The 27,871-nt window shown below is 40.6% G+C and overlaps 2 protein-coding genes across 2 annotated transcripts; both read right to left on the bottom strand.

Annotated features, from left to right (window-relative positions):
- Window positions 1-240: 240 nt before the first annotated feature.
- On the bottom strand, window positions 241-9,381 carry LOC132764537 (G patch domain-containing protein 4). The gene is made up of 7 exons (XM_060758565.2): window positions 9,275-9,381; window positions 4,930-5,003; window positions 4,691-4,783; window positions 4,437-4,550; window positions 2,121-2,227; window positions 1,983-2,033; window positions 241-655 (listed from the first exon to the last, which is right to left on the bottom strand). Exons 1-7 carry the CDS (start codon window positions 9,345-9,347, stop codon window positions 310-312), a joined length of 858 nt encoding a protein of 285 aa, XP_060614548.2. The 5' UTR covers window positions 9,348-9,381; the 3' UTR covers window positions 241-309.
- An 896-nt stretch (window positions 9,382-10,277) lies between these two features.
- Window positions 10,278-27,627, bottom strand: UBQLN4 (ubiquilin 4). Its single transcript, XM_067472603.1, has 11 exons — window positions 27,436-27,627; window positions 24,143-24,294; window positions 22,146-22,402; window positions 19,672-19,934; window positions 17,403-17,561; window positions 15,885-16,113; window positions 15,555-15,694; window positions 13,884-13,967; window positions 13,675-13,790; window positions 11,859-12,012; window positions 10,278-10,564 (listed from the first exon to the last, which is right to left on the bottom strand). Exons 1-11 carry the CDS (start codon window positions 27,586-27,588, stop codon window positions 10,340-10,342), a joined length of 1,932 nt encoding a protein of 643 aa, XP_067328704.1. The 5' UTR covers window positions 27,589-27,627; the 3' UTR covers window positions 10,278-10,339.
- Window positions 27,628-27,871: the final 244 nt, after the last annotated feature.

The following is a 27,871-nucleotide window of genomic DNA, read 5'->3' as shown; positions in this document are numbered from 1 at the left end:
CTGATACTAATAATATATTGATTAATATACAATATATTATTATTCATTATTATTAATAATGTATTAATTGTCTCTATGACCCCCCGCTCCCCCCTCTGAGGCCCCTATATTTTTAAATAATGAAATAAATAATGATATAATAGTTATTAAATACTCACCGCTCTCCTCTACGAGGCCTTGACCCTCCTTTCTAACCAATGTAAACATTCGGATCAATTCCGAAGGAGAAGCAGACCCGCCTTCTGATTCCAGCCTCCGTTTATTATTCCGATCTCAAAGACGGCGAATTATGACCAGCCCCCCAAAGAGTTATTTGGACCCCGAATGATTGGCATGATGTCCTTTCCTTTTCCTCTTGGCCTTCTTCTTCCGCCCTTGGCTTGGCTCCTCGACCACGTTTTCCTCCTCCTCTTCTTCCTCCTCCTTCCTTTTCCTTTTCTTTTTCTTCTTCTTTTTGGGCCTTTCTTCTCCTCCTCCTTCTCGTTCTTCTTCTTCCGTGTTCTCGAGGGCGCCTTCCTTCCGCCTTTTCGCCTTTCTCTCCCCCTTCTGCTCCGAATGGGGGTCTTTCTGGAGGAGGGATTTGGCCAGGAAGGCCGCCTCCTGCTCCTCCAGCCGGGCCAGTTTGGCACTCATGGTGCAGCCGTGCCTCGCCCCTCTAGGAAGAGGAAGGAACAGAGAGAGAGAGAGGTGGAGGGGGGCCCCAGAGGTCATCTAGACCAAACACCGCATTGCCATGCATTGGGCAAAACTCCACTGCACACAATAGGAGTCAATACTTCTAGGCAAATTTATTATTACAATCACTGATCATTATTTTTACTATTATTTATTATCATAATTACGATCATTTATTATTTCCATGAATATTTTTATTTATTATTAAAATATTATTTTTACTATTATTTATTATCATTATTTCAATCATTTATTTCCATGAATATTTTTTATTTATTATTACAATCACTTATTATTTTTACTATTATTTATTATCATTATGATAATTTATTATTTTAATGAATATTTCTATGTATTATTACAATCACTGATCCAATTTTTTTCTATTATTATTACGATCATTTATTATTTTAAGGAATATTTTTATTTATTACTGCAATCACTGATCCTTATTTTTACTATTATTATTTATTATCATTATTGCGTTCACTTATTTCCAAGAATATTTTTATTTATTACAATTACTGATCATTTTTTGGCTATTATTATTTATTATCATTATTAAAATCATTTATTATTTCCATGAATATTTTTATTTATTATTAAAATATTATTTTTACTATTATTTATTATCATTATTACATTCATTTGTTATTTCCATGAATATTTTTATTTATTATTACAACCACTTATAATTATTTTTACTATTATTATTTATTATCATTATTATGATCATTTATTATTTCCATGAATATTTTTATTTATTATTGAAATATTATTTTTACTGTTGTTTATTATCATTATTACATTCATTTATTTCCATGAATATTTTTATTTATTATTACAATCACTTATTATTTTTACTATTTTTTTACTATATTATTTTTACTATTATTTATTATCATTATGATAATTTATTATTTTAATGAATATTTCTATGTATTATTACAATCACTGATCCTTATTTTTTCTATTATTATTACGATCATTTATTATTTTAATGAATATTTTTATTTGTTACTGCAATCAGTGATCCTTATTTTTACTATTATTATTTATTATCATTATTAAAATTATTAGTTTTGTTATCTTTTATTATTACAGTATCAACTATCATTAAGACAATCATTGCTATTATTTTTATTATTACTATTATTTTTATTTAAAATTACTTTTAATTATCATTAGTTTTACTGTTAATTTTATTATTATGACAATCATTACTATTATTTTTATTTACTTTTACTTATTATTATTATGATTACTACGATCACCCCCAAATGCATCTTCCCCACTCCCTCACTCACTTGTGGGCAGTGCGTCCCCCGCAGGCCTTGACCAGCTCCTCGTCGGTCAGTCTGCGGAGAGAAAGGGCGCAAAGGTGGGCTTGGCCTCGGCACAGAAGGCCCCCAAAGGGTCAAGCAGGCACTGCTGGGCAGACTGACCTTTTGGCGGAGGACAGGTCCAGTTTGGCCTCTTCTTCCTCGCTGCTGCTGTCCGAAGGGTGGGCCGGGTTCAAGGGCTCCTCCCCTCTGGACGTCAAGGTGGACGCCTGGGAAAAGACCCCCCAAAGATCATCAAGGTTAAACACATGCGGAAAGATAGGGGTCAACTCGGGGGAGAGAAAAAACGGGGGTAAGAAAACATGAATAATGATAATATTAATATTATTATTAATAATAATACATTCTAATATTAACAATAGATATTGGTAGGCTGTCAGGAATTGTGGGAGTTGAAGTCCAAAACACCGGGAGGGACGACGTTAACCCATTGATTGCGATAATAAATATAATAATATAATAATCGGTTACCTAGAATAATAATAATAATAATAATAATAATAATAATAATAATAATATTAATAAGATAACTATAACAATAATAAATATGGCAATTATAATAAACATAATAAATATAACAATACAATATGATAAATATAATAATGAACATAAATATAAATAATAAAATTAAGTATACTATTAAATATGATATCTATAATAATATAAATATAACAATGATCATAAATATGGTAACTATAATAAATATAATACAATGATACATATAATAATGATTATAAATGTAATAAAAATAAGGTAACTAATATTAAATATGATACCTATAATAATATGATAAATACAAGAATGATCATAAATATGGCAATTATAATATAATAAATATAACAATGCAATATGATAAATATAATAATGAATATAAATATAAATATGATAATATAATCATGATAATAAATACGGCAATTATAATATAATAAGTATAACAATACTATATGCTACATACAATAATGAATATAAATATGATAATAAATATAATATTAAATATATCTATAATAATATAAATATAACAATGATCATAAATATGTCAATTATAATATAATAAATAACTAACACGATATGATAACTACAATAATGAATATAAATATAAAAAATAATATTAAATATGATAAATACAATAATGAATCTAGATATAACAATGATAATAAATATGGCAATAATAATAAATATAACAATGCAATATGATAAATATAATAATGAATATAAATATAAATATGATAATCAATATCAAAATGATAAATACGGCAATTATAATATAATAAATATACTATATGATGAATACAATAAAGAATATAAAATATGATAATAAAATAAGAATATTAAATATGATATCTATAATATAAATATAACGATAATAAATATGGCAATTATAATATAATACATAATACAATATGATAAATATAATAATGAATATAAATATACATATAATAATAAGATAACTATAATATTAAATATACCTATAATAATGTGATAAATATAATAATGATCATAAGTATGGCAATTATAATATAATAAATATACTAATACAATATGATAAATATAATAATGAATCTAAATATAAATATGATAATAAAAATAAGTATAATATTAAACATGGTATCTATATTAATATGATAAATATAACGATCATAAATGTGGCAATTATAATATGATAAATATAACAATACAATATGATAAATATAATAATAAATATAAATATGATAATAAAAATAAGTATAATACTAAATATATCTATAATAATATATTTTAATATAATATAAATATGGCAATTATAATATAATAAATATAATAATACAATATGATAAATACAATAATGAATATAAATATGGTAAAAATAATGATCATAAATATGGCAATCATAATATAATAAATATAATGATAAATACAATAATGAATATAAATATAAATATGATAATAAAAATAAAATAACTATAATATATATGATACCTATAATATGATAAATATAATAATGAATGTAAATATAAATATAATTAAAATAAGATAACTATAATATTAAATATGATACCTTTAATAATGTGATAAATATAATGATCATAAATATACAATTGTAATATAATAAATATAATAATACAATATGATAAATATAACAATGATCATAAATATGGTTATAATAATACAATATAATACAATAGGATACATATAATAATGAATATAAATATGATAATAAAAATAAGGTAACTATAATATTAAATATGATACTTATAATAATATGATAAATATAACAATGATCATAAATGTGACAATAATAATACAATAAATATAATAATACAATATGACACATAATATTGAACTATAAATACAATAATAAAAATAACTATAATTATGACACATAATAATAATAATAATAATAATAATAATAATAATCTGGGGAATCATCATGACACTGACCTTGACGAAGCGCCCGTAGAGCATGTCCTTGCGCTTGAGGGCTTTCCGGGGCTTTTTATTGCGGGCAGGGGGCTCTTCCTCGTCCTCGGAGACCTTTCCCACTTGGACGCCATTCTGGGGGGAAGCATTCGTTTGCAAACTCAACCTGGAGCTGGCTTTCCCTGCATGGAGGCCCAGAGAAAGCCAGGTTGGACTAGATGGCCTCTGGGGGCCCCTCCCTTGCTCCCTCCCTCCCTTTGGTGGGTCTCCCTCACCTGTCCTGGCTGGACGGAGATCTTGGCAGCGGAAGCGTTGAAGAGGTGGTCCCACCAGTGGAAGGAGAAGGCCTCCCCCGGATCGTGGCCCACCTGCCGGGAAAGAGAGACGGAAGTAAAGGAGGAAGTATTTTCTTACTATTATCACATTATTATTATTACAGTTATTATTATTATTATTATTATTATTATTATTATTACTACTACTACAGAGAGAGAGAAAGGCAGAGTGTGCTCACCCCGGCCGAGTCGCACTTGACCTTGACCCGGATGGCCTCCGAGATGCCCGTCTCACGCTTCCCCAGCCCTTTCCCTGAAGGAAGGAAGAGAAGGAAGAGAAGGAAGGAAGGAAGGAAGGAAGGAAGGAGGGGAAGAGAAAGGAGAGGAAAGAAGGAAGGAAGGAAGGAAAGAAAAAGACAGGAGAGAAAGGAGGGAGGGAGGAAAGAAGAAGAGAGGAAGGGAAGAGAAAGGAGAGGAAAGAAGGAAGGAAAAAGACAAGGAAGAAAGGAGAAAGGAAGGAAGGAGAGGAAGGGAAGGAAAGGAAAGAAAGGAGAGGAAAGTAGGAAGGAAAAAGACAGGGGAGGGAGGGAGGGAGGGAGGAAGGGAAGAGAAAGAGAGGAAAGAAGGATGGAAGGAAAGAAAAAGACAGGAGAGAAAGGAGGGAGGAAGGAAGTAGGGGAGGAAGAGAAGGAAAGAGAAAGGAAAGAAGGAAGAGAAAGGAGAGAGGAAGGAAGGGAGGGAAGAGAGAGAGAGGGAGGAAGGAAGGAAGGAAGGAAGGAAGGAAGGAAGGAAAAGACAAGGAGGAAAAGAGGAAAGAAGGAAGTAGGGTAGGAAGAGAAGGAAAGAGAAAGGAAGGAAGGAAGGAAGGAAGGAAGGAAGGAAGGAGAAAGGAGAGAGAGAAAGGAAGAAGGAAGGAAGCAAGGAAAAATAGGGAGGAAAGGAGAAAGGAAGTAGGGGAGGAAGCGAAGGAAGGAGAAAGGAAAGAAGGAAGGAAGGAAGGGAGGGAGGGAAGTGAAAGGAGAGGAAGGAAGGAAGAAGGAAGGAAGCAAGAAAAAATAGGGAGGAAAGGAGAAAGGAAGTAGGGAAGAGAAGGAAGGAAGGAAGGAAGGAAGGAAGGAAGGAAGGGAAGAGGAAAGAGAGAGAGAAAGGAAGAAGGAAGCAAGGAAAAGAAAGGGAGGAAAGGAGTTATTTATTTTAAATAAATAAATAAATAAATAAATAAATGGGAAAGGAAGGAAGTAGGGGAGGAAGAGAAGGAAAGAAAGGAAAGAAGAGAAAGGAAAGAGGAAGAAATGGAGAGAAGGAGGGAGGGAAGAGAAAGGAGAGAGAGAGGAAGAAGGAAGGAAGCAAGGAAAAAGACAGGGAGGAAAGGAGAAAGGAAGGAAGTAGGGAAAAAAGAGAAGGAAAGAGAGGAAGGAAGGAAGGAAGGAAGGAAGGAAGGAAGGAAGGAAGGAAGGAAGGAAGGAGAGAGAAGAGAAAGGAGACAGGAAGGAAGAAAGAAAAGACAGGGAGGAAAGGAGAAAGGAAGTAGGTGAGGAAGAGAAGGAAAGAGGAAGGAAGGAAGGAAGGAGGAGAGGGATGAAAACATTCGGTTAAAATCCATTTGAACATTATTATCAGCCATATAAGAATCTGGGGAACGGTGCGAGCTCCCGCTGTTAGCCCCAGCTTCTGCCAACCTAGAAGTTTGAAAACATGCAAGCTGTTTTGGTAGCTTCCTTCGTGGGAGAAAAGTGGAATATAAACAAAGATTTATTGTTGGGTTGCTGAGTTTTCTGGGCTATCTGGCCATGTTTCAGAAGCATTCTCTTCTGACGTTTCTCCCACATCTATGCCAGGCATCCTCAGAGGTTCTGAGGTCAGTTGGAAACTAGGCAGGTGAGGTTTCTATATCTGTGGAATAATGTCCAGGGTGGGAGAAAGAACTCTTGTCTGTTGGAGGCAAGTGTGAATATTGCAATTGGCCAGCTTGATTAGCTCTCTCCTGCCTTCGTCAGACCACATTATCTGGAACCACGCTGTGTCCAGTTCTGGGCAGCACAACTGAAGGGAGAGGCTGACTCTAAGCTGGGATGCTGTGTCCAGAGAACGAGGGCGACTCAAATGATAAAAGGTCTGGAGAACAAGCCCTATGAGGAGTGGCTTAAAGAGCTGGGCCCTGGAGAATAGGATGCAATGGGACAATGGCTTCAAATTACAGGAAAGCACCTGGACATGAGGAAGAACCTCCTGACTGTGAGAGCCGTTCAGCAGTGGAACTCTCTGCCCCTGAATGTGGTAGAGGCTCTTTCTTTGGGAGCTTTGAAACAAAAGCTGGATGGCCATCTCTCAGGAGGGCTCGGATCCTGTGTCCCTCCATAGCAGGAAAGGAGATTCCACCTGAACATGAGGAAGAACTTCTTGACTGTGAGAGAGAGCTGTTCAGCAGTGGAACTCCCTGCCTCAAAGTGCGGTGGATGCCTTTAAACAGAGGCTGGGTGGCCATCTGTCAGGGGTGCTTTGAATGCAATGTTCCTGCTTCTTGGCAGAATGGAGTTGGACTGGATAATGGCCCAGGAGGTCTCTTCCAACTCTTGGATTCTATGTGAGAGCTGTTCCAACAGTGGAACTCCCTGCCTCGGGAGTGTGGTGGAGGCCTTTAAACAGAGGCTGGGTGGCCATCTCTCAGGAGGGCTTGGACCCTGTGTCCCTCCATAGCAGGAAAGGAGATTCCACCTGAACCCGAGGAAGAACTTCCTGACTGTGAGAGAGAGCTGTTAAACAGTGGAACTCCCTGCCCCGGAGTGTGGTGGAGGCCTTTAAACAGAGGCTGGGTGGCCTTCTCTCGGGAGTGCTTTGAATGCAGTTTTCCTGCTTCTTGGCAGAATGGGGTTGGACTGGATGATGGCCCACCAGGTCTCTTCCAACTCCAGGATTCTATGCGAGAGCTGTTCAACAGTGGAACTCCCTGCCTCAGGAGTGTGGTGGAGGCTCCTTCTTTGGAGGCTTTGAAGCAGAGGCTGGATGGCCATCACTCAGGAGGGCTTGGATCCTGTGTTCGTCCATAGCAGGAAAGGAGATTCCACCTGAACCCGAGGAAGAACTTCCCACGTGTGAGAGAGAACTGTTCAGCAGTGGAACTCCCTGCCCCTGAGTGTGGTGGAGGCCTTTAAGCAGAGGCTGGGTGGCCATCTCTCAGGAGTGCTTTGAATGCAATGGGGTTGGACTAGATGGACTACCAGGTCTCTTCCAACTCCAGGATTCAATGTGAGAGCTGTTCAGCAGTGGAACTCCCTGCCCCGGAGTGTGGTGGAGGCCTTTAAACAGAGGCTGGGTGGCCATCTCTCGGGAGTGCTTTGAATGCAGTTTTCCTGCTTCTTGGCAGAATGGGGTTGGACTGGATGATGGCCCACCAGGTCTCTTCCAACTCCAGGATTCTATGCGAGAGCTGTTCAACAGTGGAACTCCCTGCCTCAGGAGTGTGGTGGAGGCTCCTTCTTTGGAGGCTTTGAAGCAGAGGCTGGATGGCCATCTCTCAGGAGGGCTTGGATCCTGTGTTCGTCCATAGCAGGAAAGGAGATTCCACCTGAACCCGAGGAAGAACTTCCCGCGTGTGAGAGAGAACTGTTCAGCAGTGGAACTCCCTGCCCCTGAGTGTGGTGGAGGCCTTTAAGCAGAGGCTGGGTGGCCATCTCTCAGGAGTGCTTTGAATGCAATGGGGTTGGACTAGATGGACTACCAGGTCTCTTCCAACTCCAGGATTCAATGTGAGAGCTGTTCAGCAGTGGAACTCCCTGCCCCGGAGTGTGGTGGAGGCCTTTAAACAGAGGCTGGGTGGCCATCTCTTGGGAGTGCTTTGAATGCAGTTTTCCTGCTTCTTGTCAGAATGGGGTTGGACTGGATGATGGCCCATGAGATCTCTGCCAACTCCAGGATTCTATGTGAGTTGTTCAACAGTGGAACTCTCTGCCTCGGGAGTGTGGTGGAGGCTCCTTCTTTGGAAGCTTTGAAACAGAGGCTGGATGGCCATCTGTCAGGGGTGCTTTGAATGCAATATTCCTGCTTCTTGGCAGAACGGGGTTGGACTGGATAATGGCCCTCCAGGTCTTTCCCAACTCTAGGATTCTATGACTGTGAGAGCTGTTCAACAGTGGAACTCTCTGCCTCGGGAGTGTGGTGGAGGCTCCCTCTATGGAGGCTTTGAAGCAGGGGCTGGGTGGCCATGTGTCGAGGGGGCTTTGAAGGTGATTTTCCTGCTTCTTGACTTCAAACAACAACAAAGGAGATTCCACCTAAACATGAGGAAGAACCTGACTGTGAGGGAGAACTGTTCAGCAGTGGAACTCCCTGCCCCGGAGAGAGTATGGTGGAGGCTCCTCCTATGGAGGCTTTGAAGCAGAGGCTGGCTGGCCATCTGTTGGGAGTGCTTTGAACAGGACGCTCCTCTGCCTTAGGATAATAATGAAGTAAACACGCCCAGCTCTTTAAGCCGCTCCTCATGGGGATTGTTCCCCAGAGCATTTTTAATGAGAGGGCGGGGCATAAAGATAGTAATTAAGTAAATAAATATTATTATGATGATGATTAAAGGAATAAAACCCTAACCTTTCTCCCACCCGAGGCGCCGCATCTCTTTCTCGGCGAAGGACAAACCACGGCTCCTCACTTCCGCCGCCATCTTGAAAAGGCCGCGCCGGAAATGAAGCCTCCCCCTCGGAAGCCCCGCCTACTTCCGGGGCGGAGCCGCTACTGTTGACAAAGCCATGCCTGCTTTGGGGGCGGAGCCACCAGGAGGCACGCCCCCTCTCCTCACCCGCCAATAGGAACGACTCTGTTGACAAAGCCCCGCCTGGTTTAGGGGAGGAGCCACAAGAGGCATGCCCCCTCTCCTCACCCGCCAATAGGAATCCCCTTCTGTGCGGACTACATCTCCCGGCATGCCCTCGGGAAGAAAGGCATAGAGGAGGAGCCTGGGAGATGTAGTCCCAAAGGAGAAAACTGGCTGTGTGATGTCTGTTAGGTTTTGAGATTGAGGATTATGCTTTATGTGTTCATTTTGGGTTTGTGTGTATGTATCTAAGCAGCTATGTATCTTCTATTATTATTATTATTATTATTATTATTACATATTATATCATTGATAGATTAGTATTATATTTATTTTTCCCCCGCTTTCTCTCTCCTGAAGGACACTCAAATCAGCTATGTATATTATTAATAGGGAAGAGATATAAATAAAGTTATTATTATTATTATTATATATTATTATTATTATTATGTGAAATGCTTGCTCTTCCTCTCATTTCTGTTGGAATGAAATCATGTTCCGTTCCTCTTTTGGGAGAGCGCCAACTGCATATCCCATCATCCTCAAATGGAAAGGAATGTCTGAAATGACGGACGATGCAACTGGACAATGAGTTTAGTAATGAGATGTTGAGGATCTTGTTTCGACAGATATATCTGCTTTTTTATGTTACGACTTAAATATTGAATGGTTTTGAGAAATGCTTTAAGTGTATTTTGATATTTCTTATGGCATCGAATCGCTGCCAACTGTAAACATACAAATGCAGTAAACAAATAAATAAGGCGGGGAGGCCGAGAGTGAGCATTGCACGCCTTTTATTTCCTGGGGGGGGGAGGGGGGGTGTTGGGGGTGGGGGGGTGTCATGCGGAGGTGCGCGTGGGGAGGAGGAGGAGGGCCTCGATGGCGGCGTTGAGGTCCCCGCCGGCGGCCAGCAGGGCCTGAAGGTTGGCCTCCCCGTCAATGAAGCCCATGCCCCTCAGCTGCTCCAACTGCACCACCAGGCGGGAGGAGGACTCCCCCGAAGGAGGAGAAGACGAAGGAGACGGAGAAGAGGAGGAAGGGGCCGCGGATGGGGGGGTCTGCGCCTGAAACAAGAAACCAAGGAGGAAGAGGAGGAGAGAAAGGAGGAGAAGAGAGGAAGAAAGAAGGGAGGAGAGGAGATAAAATAAGAAAAGGAAGGATGGAAAGGGAAAAGGAAGGAATAGAGAAGGGGAAGAAAGAGGTTGAGGAAAGAAAGGGAAAAAGGAAAGGAAGGAAGAAGGAAAGGAAGGAAGGGATGGATGGGAGAGAGAAGGAAGGAAAAGAGGACAGAAGGGAAGGGAAGGAGAGAAAGGAAGACAGAAGGAGGGGAGGAAGGGAAGAAAAGAAAAAGAGGGAGAGAAAGAAAGAGAAGGGGAGGAATACAATAAAGGATGAGAAAGAGAAGAGAGACAGAGAGAGGAAGGAAGGAAGAAGAAAGGATGGAAAGGGAAGTGTCAGGAAAAGAAAGAAAAGAGAGAAGGAAAGAAAGAGGGAAAGGGAGGAAGGAAGGGATGGATGGAAAGGAAAGAAGGAAGAGAAGGGAGGGAGGGAGAGAAGGAAAGAAGGAAGAAATTGGGAAGGGAGGAAGAAAGAAAGAAAGGATGGATGGAAAGGAAGGAAGAGAAGGAAAAGAATAAGGTTGGACTGGAGGACCCTCTTTGGGGTCCCTTCTAGGAATTGATGATCAATCTACATCTACATCTGTCATTCCATTGCATTCATGGCTGGGTGGCCCTCTGTCGGGAGGGATCGGATTGTGTCGGGGAACGGCAGAAGAGGGTTGGACTAGGTGGCCCTCTTTGGGTGACCCAAGTTCCAGCTCTATATTCTATAATATACCTATATATATATTATATCTGTCATTCCATTGCATTCATGGCTGGGTGGCCCTCTGTCGGGAGGGATCGGATTGTGCCGGGGGGGGGTGGCAGAATAGGTTTGGACTGGGTGGCCCTCTTTGGGTGACCCAACTTCCAGCTCTATATTCTATAATATACCTATATATATATTATATCTATCATTCCATTGCATTCATGGCTGGGTGGCCCTCTGTTGGGAGGGATCGAATTGTGCCTCTATGACAGAATAGGGTTGGACTGTATGGCCAACTTCCAGCTCTATATTCTATAATATAACTATATATATATTATATCTGTCATTCCATTGCATTCAAGGCTGGGTGGCCCTCTGTTGGGACGGATCGAATTGTGCCTTCCTCTATGGCAGAAGAGGGTTGGACTGGATGGCCTTCTTTCGGACTCTATGACATATCTAAGTCTCTATCTGCCCACTGTCTTTATGGCTGGCTGGCCCTCTGTCGGGAGGGATCGGACTGTGCCTTCCTCTCCGTCCACTCACCTGTGCGTTGGGGCCAGAGAGCATCTGGAGCATCTGCTGCATGAGCTGCGGAGTGGGCGTGGCCATGGCGGGAGTGGGCGGGGCTTCAGGGGCAGCGCTGCTTCCCGAGGAAGAGGAAGCGGGAGGAGGGGGCGGGGCCCCAAACGAGCCCAGGCTGCAAGACACAGTAACGAACATAATTAGTATCATTATAATTTTTTACTAACAATAATAACAAATATATTGTTATTACCTATTTATAATAATAATAATAATAATAATAATAATAATAAATATATTCTTTTGTATTTGTAATAATAGTCATGAATACTACAAATATATTATTATCTATTTATAATAATAATAATAATGGTAATAATAATAATAATGGTAATAATAAATATATTCTTATATATTTGCAATAATAGTAATGAATATAGTATACAATTGTAATAATATTATATAATAATATTACATAATAATTACATAATAATTTTATGTATTCGTAATAATTGTAATGATGATTATTATCATTATTATACATTTGTAATAATAATAAGGAATATATTATCATATAACAATGATAATAATAAATATTTATTATAATAATGATGATGAATATATTATTATTATTATTATACATTTGTAATAATAAGGAATATATTATCATGTAGCAATGATAACAATAAATATATTATTATGTATTTGCAATAATAGTAATGAATATATTATTATACTTTTGTAATAATAATAATAAGGAATATATTATCATGTAACAATGATAATAATAAATATATTATTATGTATTTGTAATAAAAGTAATGAATATATTATTATTATACATTTGTAATAATAAGAAATATATGATCATGCAACAATGAACAATAAATATATTTTTATGTATTCATAATAATTGTAATGATTATTATTATCATTTGTAATAATAATAAGGAATATATTATCATGCAATAATAATAAATATATATTTGTAATAATAGTAATGAATATATTATTATTATACACTTGTAATAATAATAAGGAATATATTATCATGTAACAATAACAATAAATATATTCGTATGTATTTGTAATTATTATAATGAATATATTATTATTATTATACATATGTAATAATAATAAGGAATATATTATCATGTAACAATGATAACAATAAATATATTCTTATGTATTTGCAATAATAGTAATGAATATATTATTATCATACATTTGTAATAATAATAAATAATGTAATAATAATAAATAATTTATTATCATGTAACAATAAATATATTATTAATAATAATAATAATAATAAATTTGTAATAATAAGGAATATATTATCATGTAATAATGACAATAATAAATATATTCTTATATATTTGTAATAATAGTAAAGATATATTATTATTATACATTTGTAATAATAAGGAATATATTATCACGTAACAATGATATCAATAAATATATTCTTATGTATTTGTAATAATAGTAATGAATATTATGATTATACATTTGTAATAAGGAATATATTCTCATATAACAATGATAATCATATATATTTATAATAATGATAATGATAATGATGAATGTATTATTGCATATGTGTAATAATAATCAAAATACACCATTATTATGGATTTGTAATAATAATAATAATAATAATAATAATGTGATGGTCACTCGTTGGCCTTGTGTCCAAATTTGGTGTCAATTCCTACCAAGATTTTTGAGTTCTGTTAATCCCACAAACGGACATGCCCTTTTTATTTATATGGATTAATTAATTCATATGACGATGGCGTGTGTGTGTGTGTGCGTGTGTGTTGCCTGAACTTACCTGGGCACGAGCCCGGGTGCCTCTGCCTGGAGGGTGTGTATCCCTTGCTGGATCTGGAGCAAAGCCTGCAAGGCCCGCGGGTTGGTCAGCACCGAGAGAGACTCCGGGTTCTGCATCTGCGGGAAGGAAGGAAGGAAGGAAGTCAACAAGGGGGCGTGGCCTGCAGGGACAGGAAGTGCCAAGCCCCGCCCCTCGCCCCGCCCCCTCACCTGCTGCAGGAAGGCCGGGAGCTGGAGGCGGAGCTGCTCCTGGAGGGAGGCGTTGCCCGCGAGGACGGGCGCATTCACCATCATCTGCGCAGGGAAGGAAGGGCATTGTCACAACAACAACAACAACAACAACAACAAACAAGGCGATACTCTCAACTGAGTGGCACAAGGAGAGATCCAGATCCTGGATCTAATTATTATTATTATTATTATTATTGTCATCATCATCATAGATACATAGCTGCTTTGAGTCTCCTTCGGGAGAGAGAAAGTGGAGTATAAATAATAATAATAGTAATAATAATAATAACAACAATAATAATACATAGCTACTGTGAGTCTCCTTCAGGAGACAGAACGTGGAGTATAAATAACTAATAATGTAGTACTAATAGTAATAATAATAGTAATACATAGCTGCTTTGAGTCTCCTTCGGGAGAGAGATAGTGGAATATAAATAATAATAATAATAATAATAATAATAATACATAGCTGCTTTGAGTCTCCTTCGGGAGAGAGATAGTGGAATATAAATAATAATAATAATAATAATAATAATAATAATAATAATACATAGCTACTTTGAGTCTCCTTCAGGAGAGAGATAGTGGAATATAAATAATAATAATAATAATAATAATAATACATAGCCACTTTTGAGTCTCCTTCAGCAGACAGAACGTGGAGTATAAATAACTAATAATGTAGTAGTAATAGTAATAATAATAATACATAGCTGCTTTGAATCTGCTTTGGGAGAGTGAAAGTGGGGTATAAATAATAATAATAATAATAATAATAATAATAATAGTAATTATAATACATAGCTGTTTTGAGTCTCCTTTGGGAGAGTTAAAGTGGGGTATAAATAATAATAATAATAATAATAATAATAATAATAATAATGCATAGCCACATAATGCATAGAACATGGAGTATAAATAACGAATAATGTAGTAGTAATAGTAATAATAATAATAATAATAATAATAATAATAATAGATACATAGCTGCTTTGAGTCTCCTTTGGGAGTGAGAAAGTGGGGTACAAATAAATAATAATAGTAATAATAATAATAATAATAGATACATAGCTGCTTTGATTCTCCTTTGGGAGAGAGAAAGTGGGTTGTAAATAAAATAATAATAATAGTAATAGTAATAATAAATAGCTGCTCGAGTCTCCTTGGGGAGAGAGAAAGTGTATAAATAAATAATAGTAGTAATAATAATAATAATAATAATAATAATAATACATAGCAACTTTGAGTCTCCTTCAGGAGAGAGAAAGTGGAGTATAAATAATAATAATAATAATAATAATAATAATAATGCATAGCCACTTTGAGTCTTCTTCAGGAGAGAGAAAGTGGAGTATAAGGGAGAAAGTGACGTATAAATAAATATAAATACGTAAACAACCACAACACCAATCACAACAACCACAGCCACAACCACAGCAATTATAACCACAACAGCCACAATCACAGCCATAACAATCACAATCACAGCCATAACAATAACAACCGCAACCAACACAACTACAGCCATAATAACAATGACAACTACCACCACCACCAAAACGATAGTCACAACCACAGCACCTCAAACCACAGCCAAAATAACCACAACCACAACCTCCGCCACAACCGCGAAGAGGTGCCGCTCACCTGTGCGGCCAGGTGTGGGTCCTGGGCGAGGGCCTGCAGCATGGGGCGCAGGTAGGGGGCCGAGACCAGGCTCTGCATCAGCTGCGGGCGCCCCGAGATCTGGCCCAGCAGCCCCTGCATCTCCCCACTGCTGAACACACCTGCGGAGGACACAAAGCACACGCCCCTTTTATGCAAATCCCCCCAGGGACACACCCCTTTTTATTCAAATGCCTCTGTTGAGTCTCTCCATGCCCTCTCTCTCTCTCCTGTGAGCATGGAGGGAGGCAAGATGCCTGCAGGTGCAACTTTCCCCGGCTATTGAGGAAAGGTGTGTTGCGTGAGACGTACCTGACCCCAGGGTGGCCGTGTTGAGCCCCAGGGGGTTGGAGACGGTGGGCGTGGCGTGGCCAGGAGGGGCCCCTTGAGCCTGCGAAGAGGAAGTGGAAGAGGAAGTAGAAGAGGAAGAAGGGGGGCTCCAAGGGTTGGGCAGCGGGTCCCGGTTCTCCGTCTGCATCGGCTGGGCGTTCGGGGTCTCTGTGTTGGGGCCCGCCGACCCCGGGAAAGGGGTCCCCGCAAACTGGGAAAGAAAAGAAGAAGATATTGTTGGGCCAGCTGCGGAAATTAATGAGCCAAGAGATAGCAGAAGCGCTTTCAGTCAGCAAAGGAAAACAAACCAGGCTCTCAGGCGCTCTGCCAGATTGCAGGAGAGACTGATAGCGGATCCAAGGCTGGGAAGAAATCCTTTCCTAGGGGATAAAAGTGTCAAGTACAGAATCTGTAGCCAGACGAAGCAATGTTGGAATTAAGTCAAGATAGTTGTCTCAGGTCCCTGGAAGTCTTGGCTTGGACAGATTCTTGTATCAATTATTATTATTATTATTATTATTATTATTATTACTTTTATTTATTTATATTCCACTTTCTCTCTTCCAAAGGAGACTCAGACTTCCAGAAATTAATGAGCCAGTAGACAGCAGAAGCGCTTTCAGTCAGCAAAGGAAAACAAACCAGGCTCTCAGGTGCTCTGCCAGATTGCAGGAGAGACTGGTAGCGGATCCAAGGCTGAGAAGAAATCCTTTCCTGGCCACTTGGGATATAGAGTAGACTAGGGGATCAAAGTGTCAAGTACAGAATTTGAAGCCAGACGAAGCAATGTTGGAATTGAGTCAAGACAGTCGTCTCAGGTCCCTGGAAGTCTTGGCTTGGACAGATTCTTGTATCAATTATTATTATTATTATTATTATTATTATTATTACTTTTATTTATTTATATTCCACTTTCTCTCTCCCAAAGGACACTCAGTGGCTATGTCTCTATTATTATTATTATTATTATTATTACTACTACTTTTATTTATTTATATTCCACTTTCTCTCTTCCAAAGGAGACTCAGACTTCCAGGGACCTGAGACGACTGTCTTGGCTCAATTCCAACATTGCTTCGTCTGGCTACAGATTCTGTACTTGACACTTTGATCCCCTTGTCAACTCTATATCCCAAGCAGCCAGGAAATAATTTCTTCTCAGCCTTGAATCCGCTAGTGGCTATGTATCTATTATTATTATTATTATTATTATTACTATTATTTACTTATATTCCACTTTCTCTCTTCCAAAGGAGACTCAGACTTCCAGGGACCTGAGACGACTCTCTTGACTCAATTCCAACATTGCTTCGTCTGGCTACAGATTCTGTACTTGACACTTTGATCCCCTACTCTACTCTATATCCCAAGCGGCCAGGAAAGGATTTCTTCTCAGCTTTGCATCCGCTAGTGGCTATGTATCTACTATTATTATTATTATTATTATTCATACTCAAGCACGCGATTGTTGTGTGTTGCGTGTCCTTGCGCGGTGCCCACCTGTTCTCTGGCAGCGCTGAAGAGGGGCTCCTGGATGTCGGTGTACATGCGGCGCAGGGCGCTGTACCCGCCGGGGACGCTCTCCAGGTTGCTCAGGGCCCGGTCCTGGTGGCGCATCATCTCCTGCATCATGGCCGGGTTCCGGGCCAGCTCCATGGTCTGCGCGAGGCAGGGAGGGAGCGTCAGCACAACCCGATCCCTCCCCACAGATGGCCACCCAGACATCAAGACAAGGCACAGGCAGGGATAGACAGATCATAGAGTCAGAAGGGGGCCCCAAAGAGGGTCATTTAGTGCAACACGGGGGTCAGGACCCTTGTGGGGGTTGCGAGGGGGTCACCAAAGACCATCAGGAAACACCGTATTTTCTGTTGGTCATGGAGGTTCTGTGTGGGGAGTTTGGCCCAATTCTATCCTTGGTGGGATTCAGATTGCTCCTTAATTGTAGGTGAACTATAAATCCCAGCAACTCCAACTCCCAAGTGTATTTGTGCCCAATGTGGTCCAGTGAATGAAAATGCGTCCTCCACATCCGATATTTACATTCCGATTCATAAGAGGAGCAAAACTAGAGTGATGGAAGTGGCAACGGAAATGATGTTGTGGTTGGGGGTCAGCACCACAGGAGGAACTGCATTGAGGGGTTGGAGGCATTTGGAAGGTCGAGAGACACAGAGAGATGGATCGATAGAGGGAGGGAGGGATAGAACGATGGGTAACTGGGTGGGTGGGGGGGGTGGATAGATGGATGGATAGATAGATAAATAGATGGACAGATAGATGGATAGATAGAGGAATGGATGGATGGATGGATGGATGGGTGGATGGGTGGATGGATCGATGGATGGATGGATGGATGGATGGATGGATGGATGGATGGATGGGTGGATGGATCGATGGATGGATTGATGGATGGATAGACAGACAGATGGATCACTGGATGGATGGATGGATAGATGGATAGATAGATAGATAGATAGATAGATAGATAGATAGATAGATAGATGGATGGATCAATGGATGAATGGACAGATGCATGGATGGATGGATGAACAAACAGATGGATGGATGGACAGATGCATAGATGCATGGATGGATGGATGGATGGATGGATGGATGGATAGATAAATAGATGGACAGATAGATGGATAGATAGAGGAATGGATGGATAGATGAATGGATGGATCGGTGGATAGATGGATAGATAGATAAATAGATGGATAGATGGATGGATAGATGAACGGATAGATAGATAGATAGATAGATAGATAGATAGATAGATAGATAGAGAAATGGATGGATGGATGGATGGATGAATGGATGGATAGATAAATGGAGGGAGGGAGGGAGGGATGGATGGATAGATGGACAAATAGATACATACATGGATAGATGGATGGAGGGATGAATGGATGGGTAGATAGATAGATAGATAGATAGATAGATAGACAGACAGACAGATGGATAAATAGATAGATAGAGAAATGGATGGAGAAATGGATGGATGGATGGATGGATGGATAGATAAATGGATGGAGGGAGGGAGGGATGGATGGATAGATGGACAAATAGATACATACATGGATTGATAGATGGATGGAGGGATGAATGGGTGGGTAGATAGATAGACAGACGGACAGACAGACAGATGGATAGATGGATAAGTGGATGGATGGACGGACGGACAGACAGATAGATGGATGGATGGATGGATGGATAGACAGATAGATGGATGGATGGATAGATGGATAAATAGATAGATGGATGGATGAGTAGATGGATGGATGGATAAATAAATGGATAGATGGATGGATTGATAGATGGATGGATAGAAAGGTAGAAAGATAGATAGACAGGCTGTCTATCTTTCTATCTATCTATTGCTGGGTGTCCTTTCAATCTATCTGATTAATAGATAGAGAGTGTTTGGAGAACATTTAGAGAGCAGTCCAGCCCAAGAGGCAGCGATGAAGTGATGGTCATAAGACTGGAATGTCTCCTGGATTATGATTTCGGGTCTTTGTGCCATGTTTGTATTTGATATGTTATGGTTTTTACTATTTTTAATTGATTTTCATGCATAATGCGTACTGTATGGGTGTGTTTACGTTTGTTGTGGCATTGAATTATTGCTCAGAGTTGAGATAGAACTTCGGGGTGAATGAACAAGCAGAGAGATAGAATCCCAGAGTGGGAAGGGGCCCCTCAAGGCCACCCAGCCCAACCCACGACCCCCTCCCGGCCACTCCCGCCGACGCCACCGCCGCACCTGTCGCATGAGCTCGGGGTTGTTGAGCATGTGGCTGATCTCGGGGTTGCGCTGCATGAGGGCCTGCATCTGGGGGTTGGCCAGGATGAGGGTGCGCATGGCCTCGGGCTGCGCCATCAGGCTCTGCACCAGCGGGTTCTCCACTATCTGCGAGAGCAGCTCCGGGCTCGACATCAGCTGACGCTGCATCGTCTGCTGCAGCTCCAGGAAGTTGGCCGAGCCCAGGCCCAGCCGGCCCAGACCCGGGAGGCCCCCAAAGCCCGCTGGCAAGCAAGGAAAGGAGGCATTGACATATCACAACAACAACAACAACAATGGGAGAACTAACAACAACAACAACAACAATGAGAGAATCATAGGACCCTAGAGCTAGAAGGGACCCCCAAAGGCCATCCAGCCCAACTCTTTAGAACAGTAATAATAATGATAATAATAATACATAATACTACCAATAGTAATACTAATAAGAGAACCATAGGCTCCTAGAGCTGGAAGAGGCCTCGAAAGGACATCTAGTCCAATTATTATTATTATTATTATTATTATTATTATTATTATATAAGTATAATATTATTATATATTATATATTATATATATTATATTATTATTATTATTATTATATATAGTATGCTAGAGCTGGAAGGGATCACCAAAGGCCACCCAGCCCAGCTCTTAAGAATAGCAATCATAATAATGATAAGAATAATATATAATAATAATAATAATATTAATAGAATTATAGGATGCTAGAGCAGGAAGGGACCCCCAAAGGCCATCCAGCCCAACTCTTACAAATAGTAATCATAATAATGATAATAATACATAATAATACCAAGAGTAATACTAATAAGAGAACCATAGGCTCCTAGAGCTGGAAGAGGCCTCAAAAGGACATTTAGTCCAACTCTTTAAAACAATAATAATAATAATAATAATAATAATAGTAATAATAATAATAATAATAATAGAACCATAGGCTCCTAGAGCTGGAAGAGGCCTCGAAAGGACATCTAATCCAATTCTTTAAAACGGGAAGAAGAAGAAGAAGAACCATAGGATGCAGAGTTGGAAGGGATCACCAAAGGCCATCCAGCCCAACTCTTAAGAATAACAATAATAATAATTATAATAATGTATAATAATAATAATAATAATAATAATAATAGAATTATAGGATGCTAGAGCTGGAAGAGGCCTCGAAAGGACATCTAGTCCAACTCTTTAAAACAGTAATAATAATAATAATAATAATAGTAATAATAGAACCATAGGATGTTAGAGATGGAAGGGACCCCCAAAAGCCATCCAGCCCAGTTCTTAAGAACAGCAATCATAATAATGATGATGATGATAATAATAATAATAATAATAATAATAATAATAATAATAATAGAATTATAGGATGCTAGAGCTGGAAGAGGCCTCGAAAGGACATCTAGTCCAAGTCTTTAAACAGTAGTAACAACAACAACAAGAACAACAACAGAACCATAGGATTCTAGAGCTGGAAGGGACCCCCAAAGGCCATCCAGCCCAACTCTTAAGAATATTAATAATAAAACATAGGATCCTGAAGCTGGAAGAGGCCTCTAAAGGTCATCCAGTCCAACTCTTTAAAACAGTAATAATAATAATAATAAGAAGAAGAAGAAGAAGAAGAAGAAGAACCATAGGATGCTAGAGCTGGAAGGGACCCACAAAAGCCATCCAGCCCAACTCTTAAGAATAGCAATAATATTAATAATAATAATAATAATATATAATTATAATTATAAGAGAACAATAGGATCTTAGAGCTGGAAGAGGCCTTGAAAGGACATCTAGTTCAAATATTATTATTATTGTTGTTGTTGTTGTTTTAAAAACAATAATAATAATAATAATAATAATAATAATAATAATAATAATAGAACCATAGGATGCTAGAGCTGGAAAGGACCCCCAAAGGCCATTCAGACCAACTCTTAATAATAGTAATAATAATAATAATAATAATAATAATAATAATAACAACAATAATAATAGAACCAAAGGCCATCCAGCCCAACTCTTAAGAATAGTAATAATAATAATAATAATAGAACCATAGGCTCCTAGAGCTGGAAGAGGCCTTGAAAGGACATCTAGTCCAACTCTTTAAAACAGTAATAACAACAACAACAACAGAACCATAGAATGCTAGAGCTGGAAGGGATCACCAAAGGCCATCCAGCCCAACTCTAAAGAATAGTAATCATAATGATAGTTAAATAATAATAATAATGAGATCTATAGGATGCTAGAGCCGGAAGGGATCACCAAAGGCCATCCACCCCAGCTCTTAAGAATAGTAATCATAATAATGATAATATAATAATAATAATAATAATAATAGAACCATAGCATCCTACAGTTGGAAGAGGCCTCTAAAGAACATATAGTGTTAAGAAGAATCCTTCTGGAACCGCTCTGGCCTCCCCCCCCCCTTTACTTACCCAAAATGGAGGGGGTGGAACTTCCGGGCACTGCTTCCTCTGCAGGGGCGTGGCCTCCTGGGGCGGGGCCCGATCCTCCTCCTCCTCCTCCTCCTCCGCTGCCCCTCCTCCCTTGGCTCCCGGGGGCCTCTTGGGGGGGCTGGGGGCCGGGAGGGGAGGGGTGGGCGGGAGGCGGGGCTGCGGGGGCGGAGTCAGCAGTGGGAGGAGGGGCCACAGAGGGGGAGGGGCCAACAGAGGCCAAAGCGGGGTCCTGAGACCTGGGAGGAGGAAAGGCAGGCAGGCTTTGAGACACGTCAACAATGGCACATCACACTTACCATTATCGCAATGGTTATGCAGCACTCTACTCTGCGATAGGTATCTATTATTATTATTATTATTATTATCATCTCATATTTAATTATGCTTCACTCTGCTATAGATATCTATTATTATATCTATTATTATAAATATTATCTGTATATATTATATTAATAGCATGGTACAATATCAGTATTATATATTACCATAGTGTACAATACCATTATATTGTATTATTATTAGCAATATTACATGTAACATAAAATATATAATTATAATATCTTATTATTAGTATTATATTGTATTACATAATATTATAAATATTATATGTATTTACAATATATTATATTAATAGCATAGTACAATATCAGTATTATATATTATTATATTGCAATATACCGTTTTATTGTAATATTAGTAATATTACATGTAATATAAAATATATAATTATATTATTAGTATTATATTGCATTACATTATAATATTATATGTATATACAATATATTATTAGCATAGTACAATATCAGTATTATATATATTGTAATATTATTAGTAATATTACATGTAATATAAAATAGATAATTATAATATCATATTATTATTAGTAGTAGTATTATATTGTATTATGTTATAGTATTATAAATATTATATGTATTTACAATATATTATATTATTAGCATAGTACAATATCAGCATTATAAATTACTATATTGTACAATACTATTATATTGTAACATTATTAGTAATATTACATGTAATATAAAATATCATATTATTAGTATTATATTGCATGACATTACATTATAAATATTATATGTATATACTATATATAATATTAATAGCATAGCATAATAACAATATTATATATTATGATATTGTACTATACTTTTATATTGTAATAATATAAAATATATAATTACAACATCATATTATTAGTTGTAGTATTATATTGTATTACATTATAGTATTATAAATATTGTATTTATATACAATATATTAGATTAATAGCATAGTACAATATCAGCATTATATATTACTATATTGTGCAATACAATTATATTGTAATATTATGAGTAATATTACATGTAACATAAAATACATAATTATAATATCATATTATTAGTAGTATTGCATTACCTTATAATATTATAAATATATGTATATACAATGTATTATATTATTAGCCTAGCACAATATCAGTATTATAGATTTAGATATTGTACAATACCATTATATTGTATTATTATTAGTAATATTACATGTAACATAAAATATATTATTATAATATCTTATTATTAGTATTATATTGCATTACATTATAATATTATAAATATTATACAATATAAATATTATAATATTATAAATATTATCTGTATATACAATATATTTTATTTTATTACTTTATTATACTCTTCTTTATACAATCCTAGAATCCTAGAATCCATCCAGTGCTGCCAAGAAGCAGGAACATTGCATCCAAAGCACCCCTGACAGATGGCCATTCAGCCTCTGTTTAAAAGCTTCCATAGAAGGAGCCTCCACCACACTCTGAGGCAGAGAGTTCCACTGTTGAACGGCTCTCCCAGTCAGGAAGTTCTTCCTCATGTTCAGGTGGAATCTCTATTATCCTATATAGTGCTGGCGATGCTGCAGCCATATCTATTATTATTATTATTGTGATGATTCTGCCCCCTTACTTTTGGGGGGTCTTGATGACGAGGTGGACGGTGAGCCCGTCCTTGATGCCGTGCTGCTGGAGGGAGTCCCCGTCCTTCAGGATCTTCCCGGCAAAGATCAGCACCAGCTGCTCCTGGCGCGCCTTGAACCGCCCAGAGATCTCCTCCTTGAACTGAGGAAGGAAGGAAGGAAAGAAGGAAGAGGGGATACCGTTAGGGGGGGGGGGGGGCCGTCTGTCAGGAGGGCTTCGGGGGTGCCTGGCCGGAAGGAGGCGGCTGGGCTGGTGGGTGCTTAGAGGCCTCCTTCCCCCTGCCCAACCCTAGCACCGTGAGGTTCTAGATCACCCCAAGGCCCCCCCTTCCCATGCCCAAACGTAGGCCCACGAGGTTATAGATCACCCCAAAGCCCCTTCCTCCACCCAAACGTAGGGCTGCGAGGTTCTAGATCACCCCAAAGCCCCTTCTTCTGCCCAAACTTGGGGGCATGGGGTTCTAGATCACCCCAAGCCCCCTTCTTCTGCCCAAACTTGGGGCCATGAGGTTCTAGATCACCCAAGCCCCTTCCTCCACTCAAACTTAGGACCATGAGGATCACCCAAACTTAGGATCACCCAAGCCCCTTCCTCCACTCAAACTTAGGACCATGAGGTTCTAGATCACACCAAGCTCCCTTCTTCTGCCCAAACTTACGACCACGAGGTTCTAGATCACCCCAAGCCCCCTTCTTCTGCCCAAACTTGGGGCCATGAGGTTCTAGATCACCCCAAGCCCCTTCTTCTGCCCAAACGTAGGACCATGAGGTTCTAGATCACACCAAGACCCCCTTCCCCCGCCCAAACTTAGGACCATGAGGTTCTAGATCACACCAAGCCCCCTTCTTATGCCCAAACTTGGGACTGTGAGGTTCTAGATCACCCCAAGCCCCCTTCTTCTGCCCAAACTTAGGGCTGTGAGGTTCTAGATCACCCCAAGCCCCCTTCTTCTGCCCAAACGTAGGACTGTGAGGTTCTAGAACACCCAAGCCCCCTTCTTCTGCCCAAACTTGGGGCCGTGAGGTTCTAGATCACTCCAAGCCCGGCCCCTGGAGACGAATAGAATAAAGCTTTCTACTCCTGGCCCTGCCCCTTCCTAAGCCCCACCCCCTTGAATACTCATAGGTTGGCTCTGAGCCCCGCCCCTCTTCCTAGCCCCGCCCATGAATACAAATCCTTCTCAAGGAAAGGCTTATTCTCCTTCTGGCCCCTCCCCCAACCGGAATACTAATAAGTTTAGGAAAAGGCCCCGCCCCCTCTCTACAAACCCCGCCCCCTGGATACAAATCCTTCTCAAGAAGAGGCTTATTCTGCTTCTGGCCCCGCCCCTCTTCCTAGCCCCGCCCTTCCCTCTTGGCCCCATCCCCTCAATATAAATCCTTCTCAAGGAAAGGCTTTTAAAAACCTCTGGCCCCGCCCTTCCCTGAATTCTAATAGGTTGACACTTGGAAATGGCCCCACCCTCTCTACAAACCCCGCCCCCTGGATGCAAATCCTTCTTGAGGAAAGGCTTTTTAAAACTTCTGGCCCCACCCCTTTACAGGCTCCACCCACTACTTGAATATTAATAAGGTCACTCTAGGAAATGGCCCCGCCCCCTCCCTAGAAACCCCGCCTCCTGAATACAAATAGTTCTCAAGGAAAGGCTTATTCTGCTTCTGGCCCCACCCCTTTCCAGGCCCCGCCCCCTCCCTGAATACTAATAGGTTGACTCTATGAAATGGCCCTGCCCCTTCCTGGCCCCGCCCCCTGAATGCAAATCCTTCTCCAGGAAAGGCTTCTAAAAACTTACAGCCCCGCCCCCTTCGTGAATACTAAGAAACTAGGAAATGTCCCCGCCCCCTCTCTAAAACCCCACCCCCTGTATACAAATCCCCGCCCCTTAACAGACCCCTCCTCCTCCTCACTAAATAGTAATAGGCTGACTCTAGGAAATGGCCCCGCCCCTCTTCCTAGCCCCGCCCCCTGAGTACAAATCCTTCTCCAGGAAAGGTTTTTCAAAACCTCTAGCCCCGCCCCTTTCCAGACCCCGCCTCCTCCCTGAATTGTAATAGGTTGACTCTAGGAAATGGCCCCGCCCCTCTCTTCAAACCCCGCCCTGTAAGCAAATCCCTCTCAAAGAAAGGCTTATTCTTCTCCTGGCCCCGCCCCTTTCCAGACTCTGCCCCTCCCTAATAGGTTGGCTCTAAGCCCCGCCCCCCGAATCCAAATCCTTCTCAAGGAAAGGTTTTTTCAGACTTCTAGCCACGCCCCTCTCCAGGCCCCGCCTCCTGAATACTAATAAGTGGACTCTTGGAAATGGCCCCGCCCCTCTCTACAAACCCCGCCCCCTGAATGCAAATCCTTCTCCAGGAAAGGCTTATTCTTCTCCTGGCCCCGCCCCTTTCCAGGCCCCGCCCCTCCCTGAATAATAATAGGTTGATTCTAGGGAATGGCCCCGCCCACTTGCTAGCCCCACCCCTTTCTACAAACCCCGCCCTCTGAATGCAAATCCTTCTCCAGGAAAGGCTTATTCTTCTCCTGGCCCCGCCCCTTTCCAGGCCCCGCTTCCTCCCTGAATACTAATAGGCTGGCTCTAAGCCCCGCCCCCTAAACGCAAATCTGCTCGTGGCTCCGCCCCGCCCCCTGCTCACCTCCCTGAATAAGTAATAGGTTGAGTCTAGGACATGGCCCCGCCCCTCACTGAATACTAATAAGTTGATTCTAGGGAATGGCCCCGCCCCCTTCCTGGCACCGCCCCTTTTCTTTAAACCCCGCCCCCTGAATAGTAGGAAAGGCATTTTAAAACTTTTTGTCCCGCCCCTTTACAGGCCCCGCCCCCTGAATACTAATAGGGTGGCCTTAAGCCCCGCCCCTGCATGCAAATCCTTCTCCTGGCCCCGCCCCTTCACTGAATACTAGGAAATGGCCCCGCCCCCTCTCTACAAATCCCCGCCCCTTTACAGGCCCCTCCTCCTCCCTTAATAGTAATAGGAAATGGCCCCGCCCCTCTTCCTAGCCCCGCCCCCGAATACAACTCCTTCTCAAGGGTTATTCTTCTCCTGGCCCCGCCCCTTTCCAGGCCCCGCCCCTTCACTGAATGCTAATAAGTTGAGTCTAGTAAATGGCCCCGCCCACTCTCTTCAAACCCCGCCCCCCAATTCAAATCCTTCTCAAGGGTTATTCTTCTCCGGGCCCCGCCCCTTTCCAGGCCACGCCTCCTCCCTGCATAGTAATAGGCTGGCTCTAAGCCCCGCCCCCGAATGCAAATCCTTGTGCTCGATGCCCCGCCCCCGGTCTCACCTCCCTGACGGAGAGTGTCTCCGGGGCGAGGAGCTCCTCCTTGTCCTTGGGGGTCTTCACCGTCACCCGGATCAGCGCGGGGCGACCCTCCTGCGCCCCCTCCGGCGCCCCTCCCTCCCCGGCAGCCCCCGCGACGCCCCTCAGCTCCGCCATCCCCGCGCACTGGCCCACTTCCGGCCGCCCCCAGGCACACTTCCGGCGGAGAGAGGCGCAGAGGGGGCGGGGCCACGCCGAAGCCACGCCCCTCCCCTCCGCTTCCCCCAAAAGAAGAAGAAGAGGGAATATCTCTGTGGAATGATGACCAGGGTGGGGCAAAGGACTCTTGCCTGCTGGAGCTAGGGGGGAATGTTTCAACTGACCAACTTGATTAGCATTGGATGGCCTGGCAGTGCCTGGGGCAATCTTTTGTTGAGAGGTGATTAGGTGTCCTTGTTGT

Source organism: Anolis sagrei, chromosome 12 (genome assembly GCF_037176765.1).
Source record: "Anolis sagrei isolate rAnoSag1 chromosome 12, rAnoSag1.mat, whole genome shotgun sequence".
Classification (NCBI taxonomy): domain Eukaryota; kingdom Metazoa; phylum Chordata; class Lepidosauria; order Squamata; family Dactyloidae; genus Anolis; species Anolis sagrei.
This window is presented reverse-complemented; position numbering and strand designations above follow the sequence as displayed.

Bases quoted from the DNA above. Each gene is read 5' to 3' on its own strand.
- LOC132764537 (XM_060758565.2), bottom strand. From the start codon at position 9,347: ATGGCGGCGGAAGTGAGGAGCCGTGGTTTGTCCTTCGCCGAGAAAGAG. The intron at 4,784-4,929 runs GTGAGCACACTC...CTTTCCCGGCAG, and splicing joins TCAAGTGCGACTCGGCCGGG to GTGGGCCACGATCCGGGGGA. The intron at 656-1,982 runs GTGAGTGAGGGA...TCCTCTTCCTAG, and splicing joins GGGGGACGCACTGCCCACAA to AGGGGCGAGGCACGGCTGCA.
- UBQLN4 (XM_067472603.1), bottom strand. From the start codon at position 27,588: ATGGCGGAGCTGAGGGGCGTCGCGGGGGCTGCCGGGGAGGGAGGGGCG. The intron at 19,935-22,145 runs GTAAGTAAAGGG...CTTGCTTGCCAG, and splicing joins TTCCACCCCCTCCATTTTGG to CGGGCTTTGGGGGCCTCCCG. The intron at 17,562-19,671 runs GTGCGGCGGTGG...TGCCTCGCGCAG, and splicing joins ACCCCGAGCTCATGCGACAG to ACCATGGAGCTGGCCCGGAA.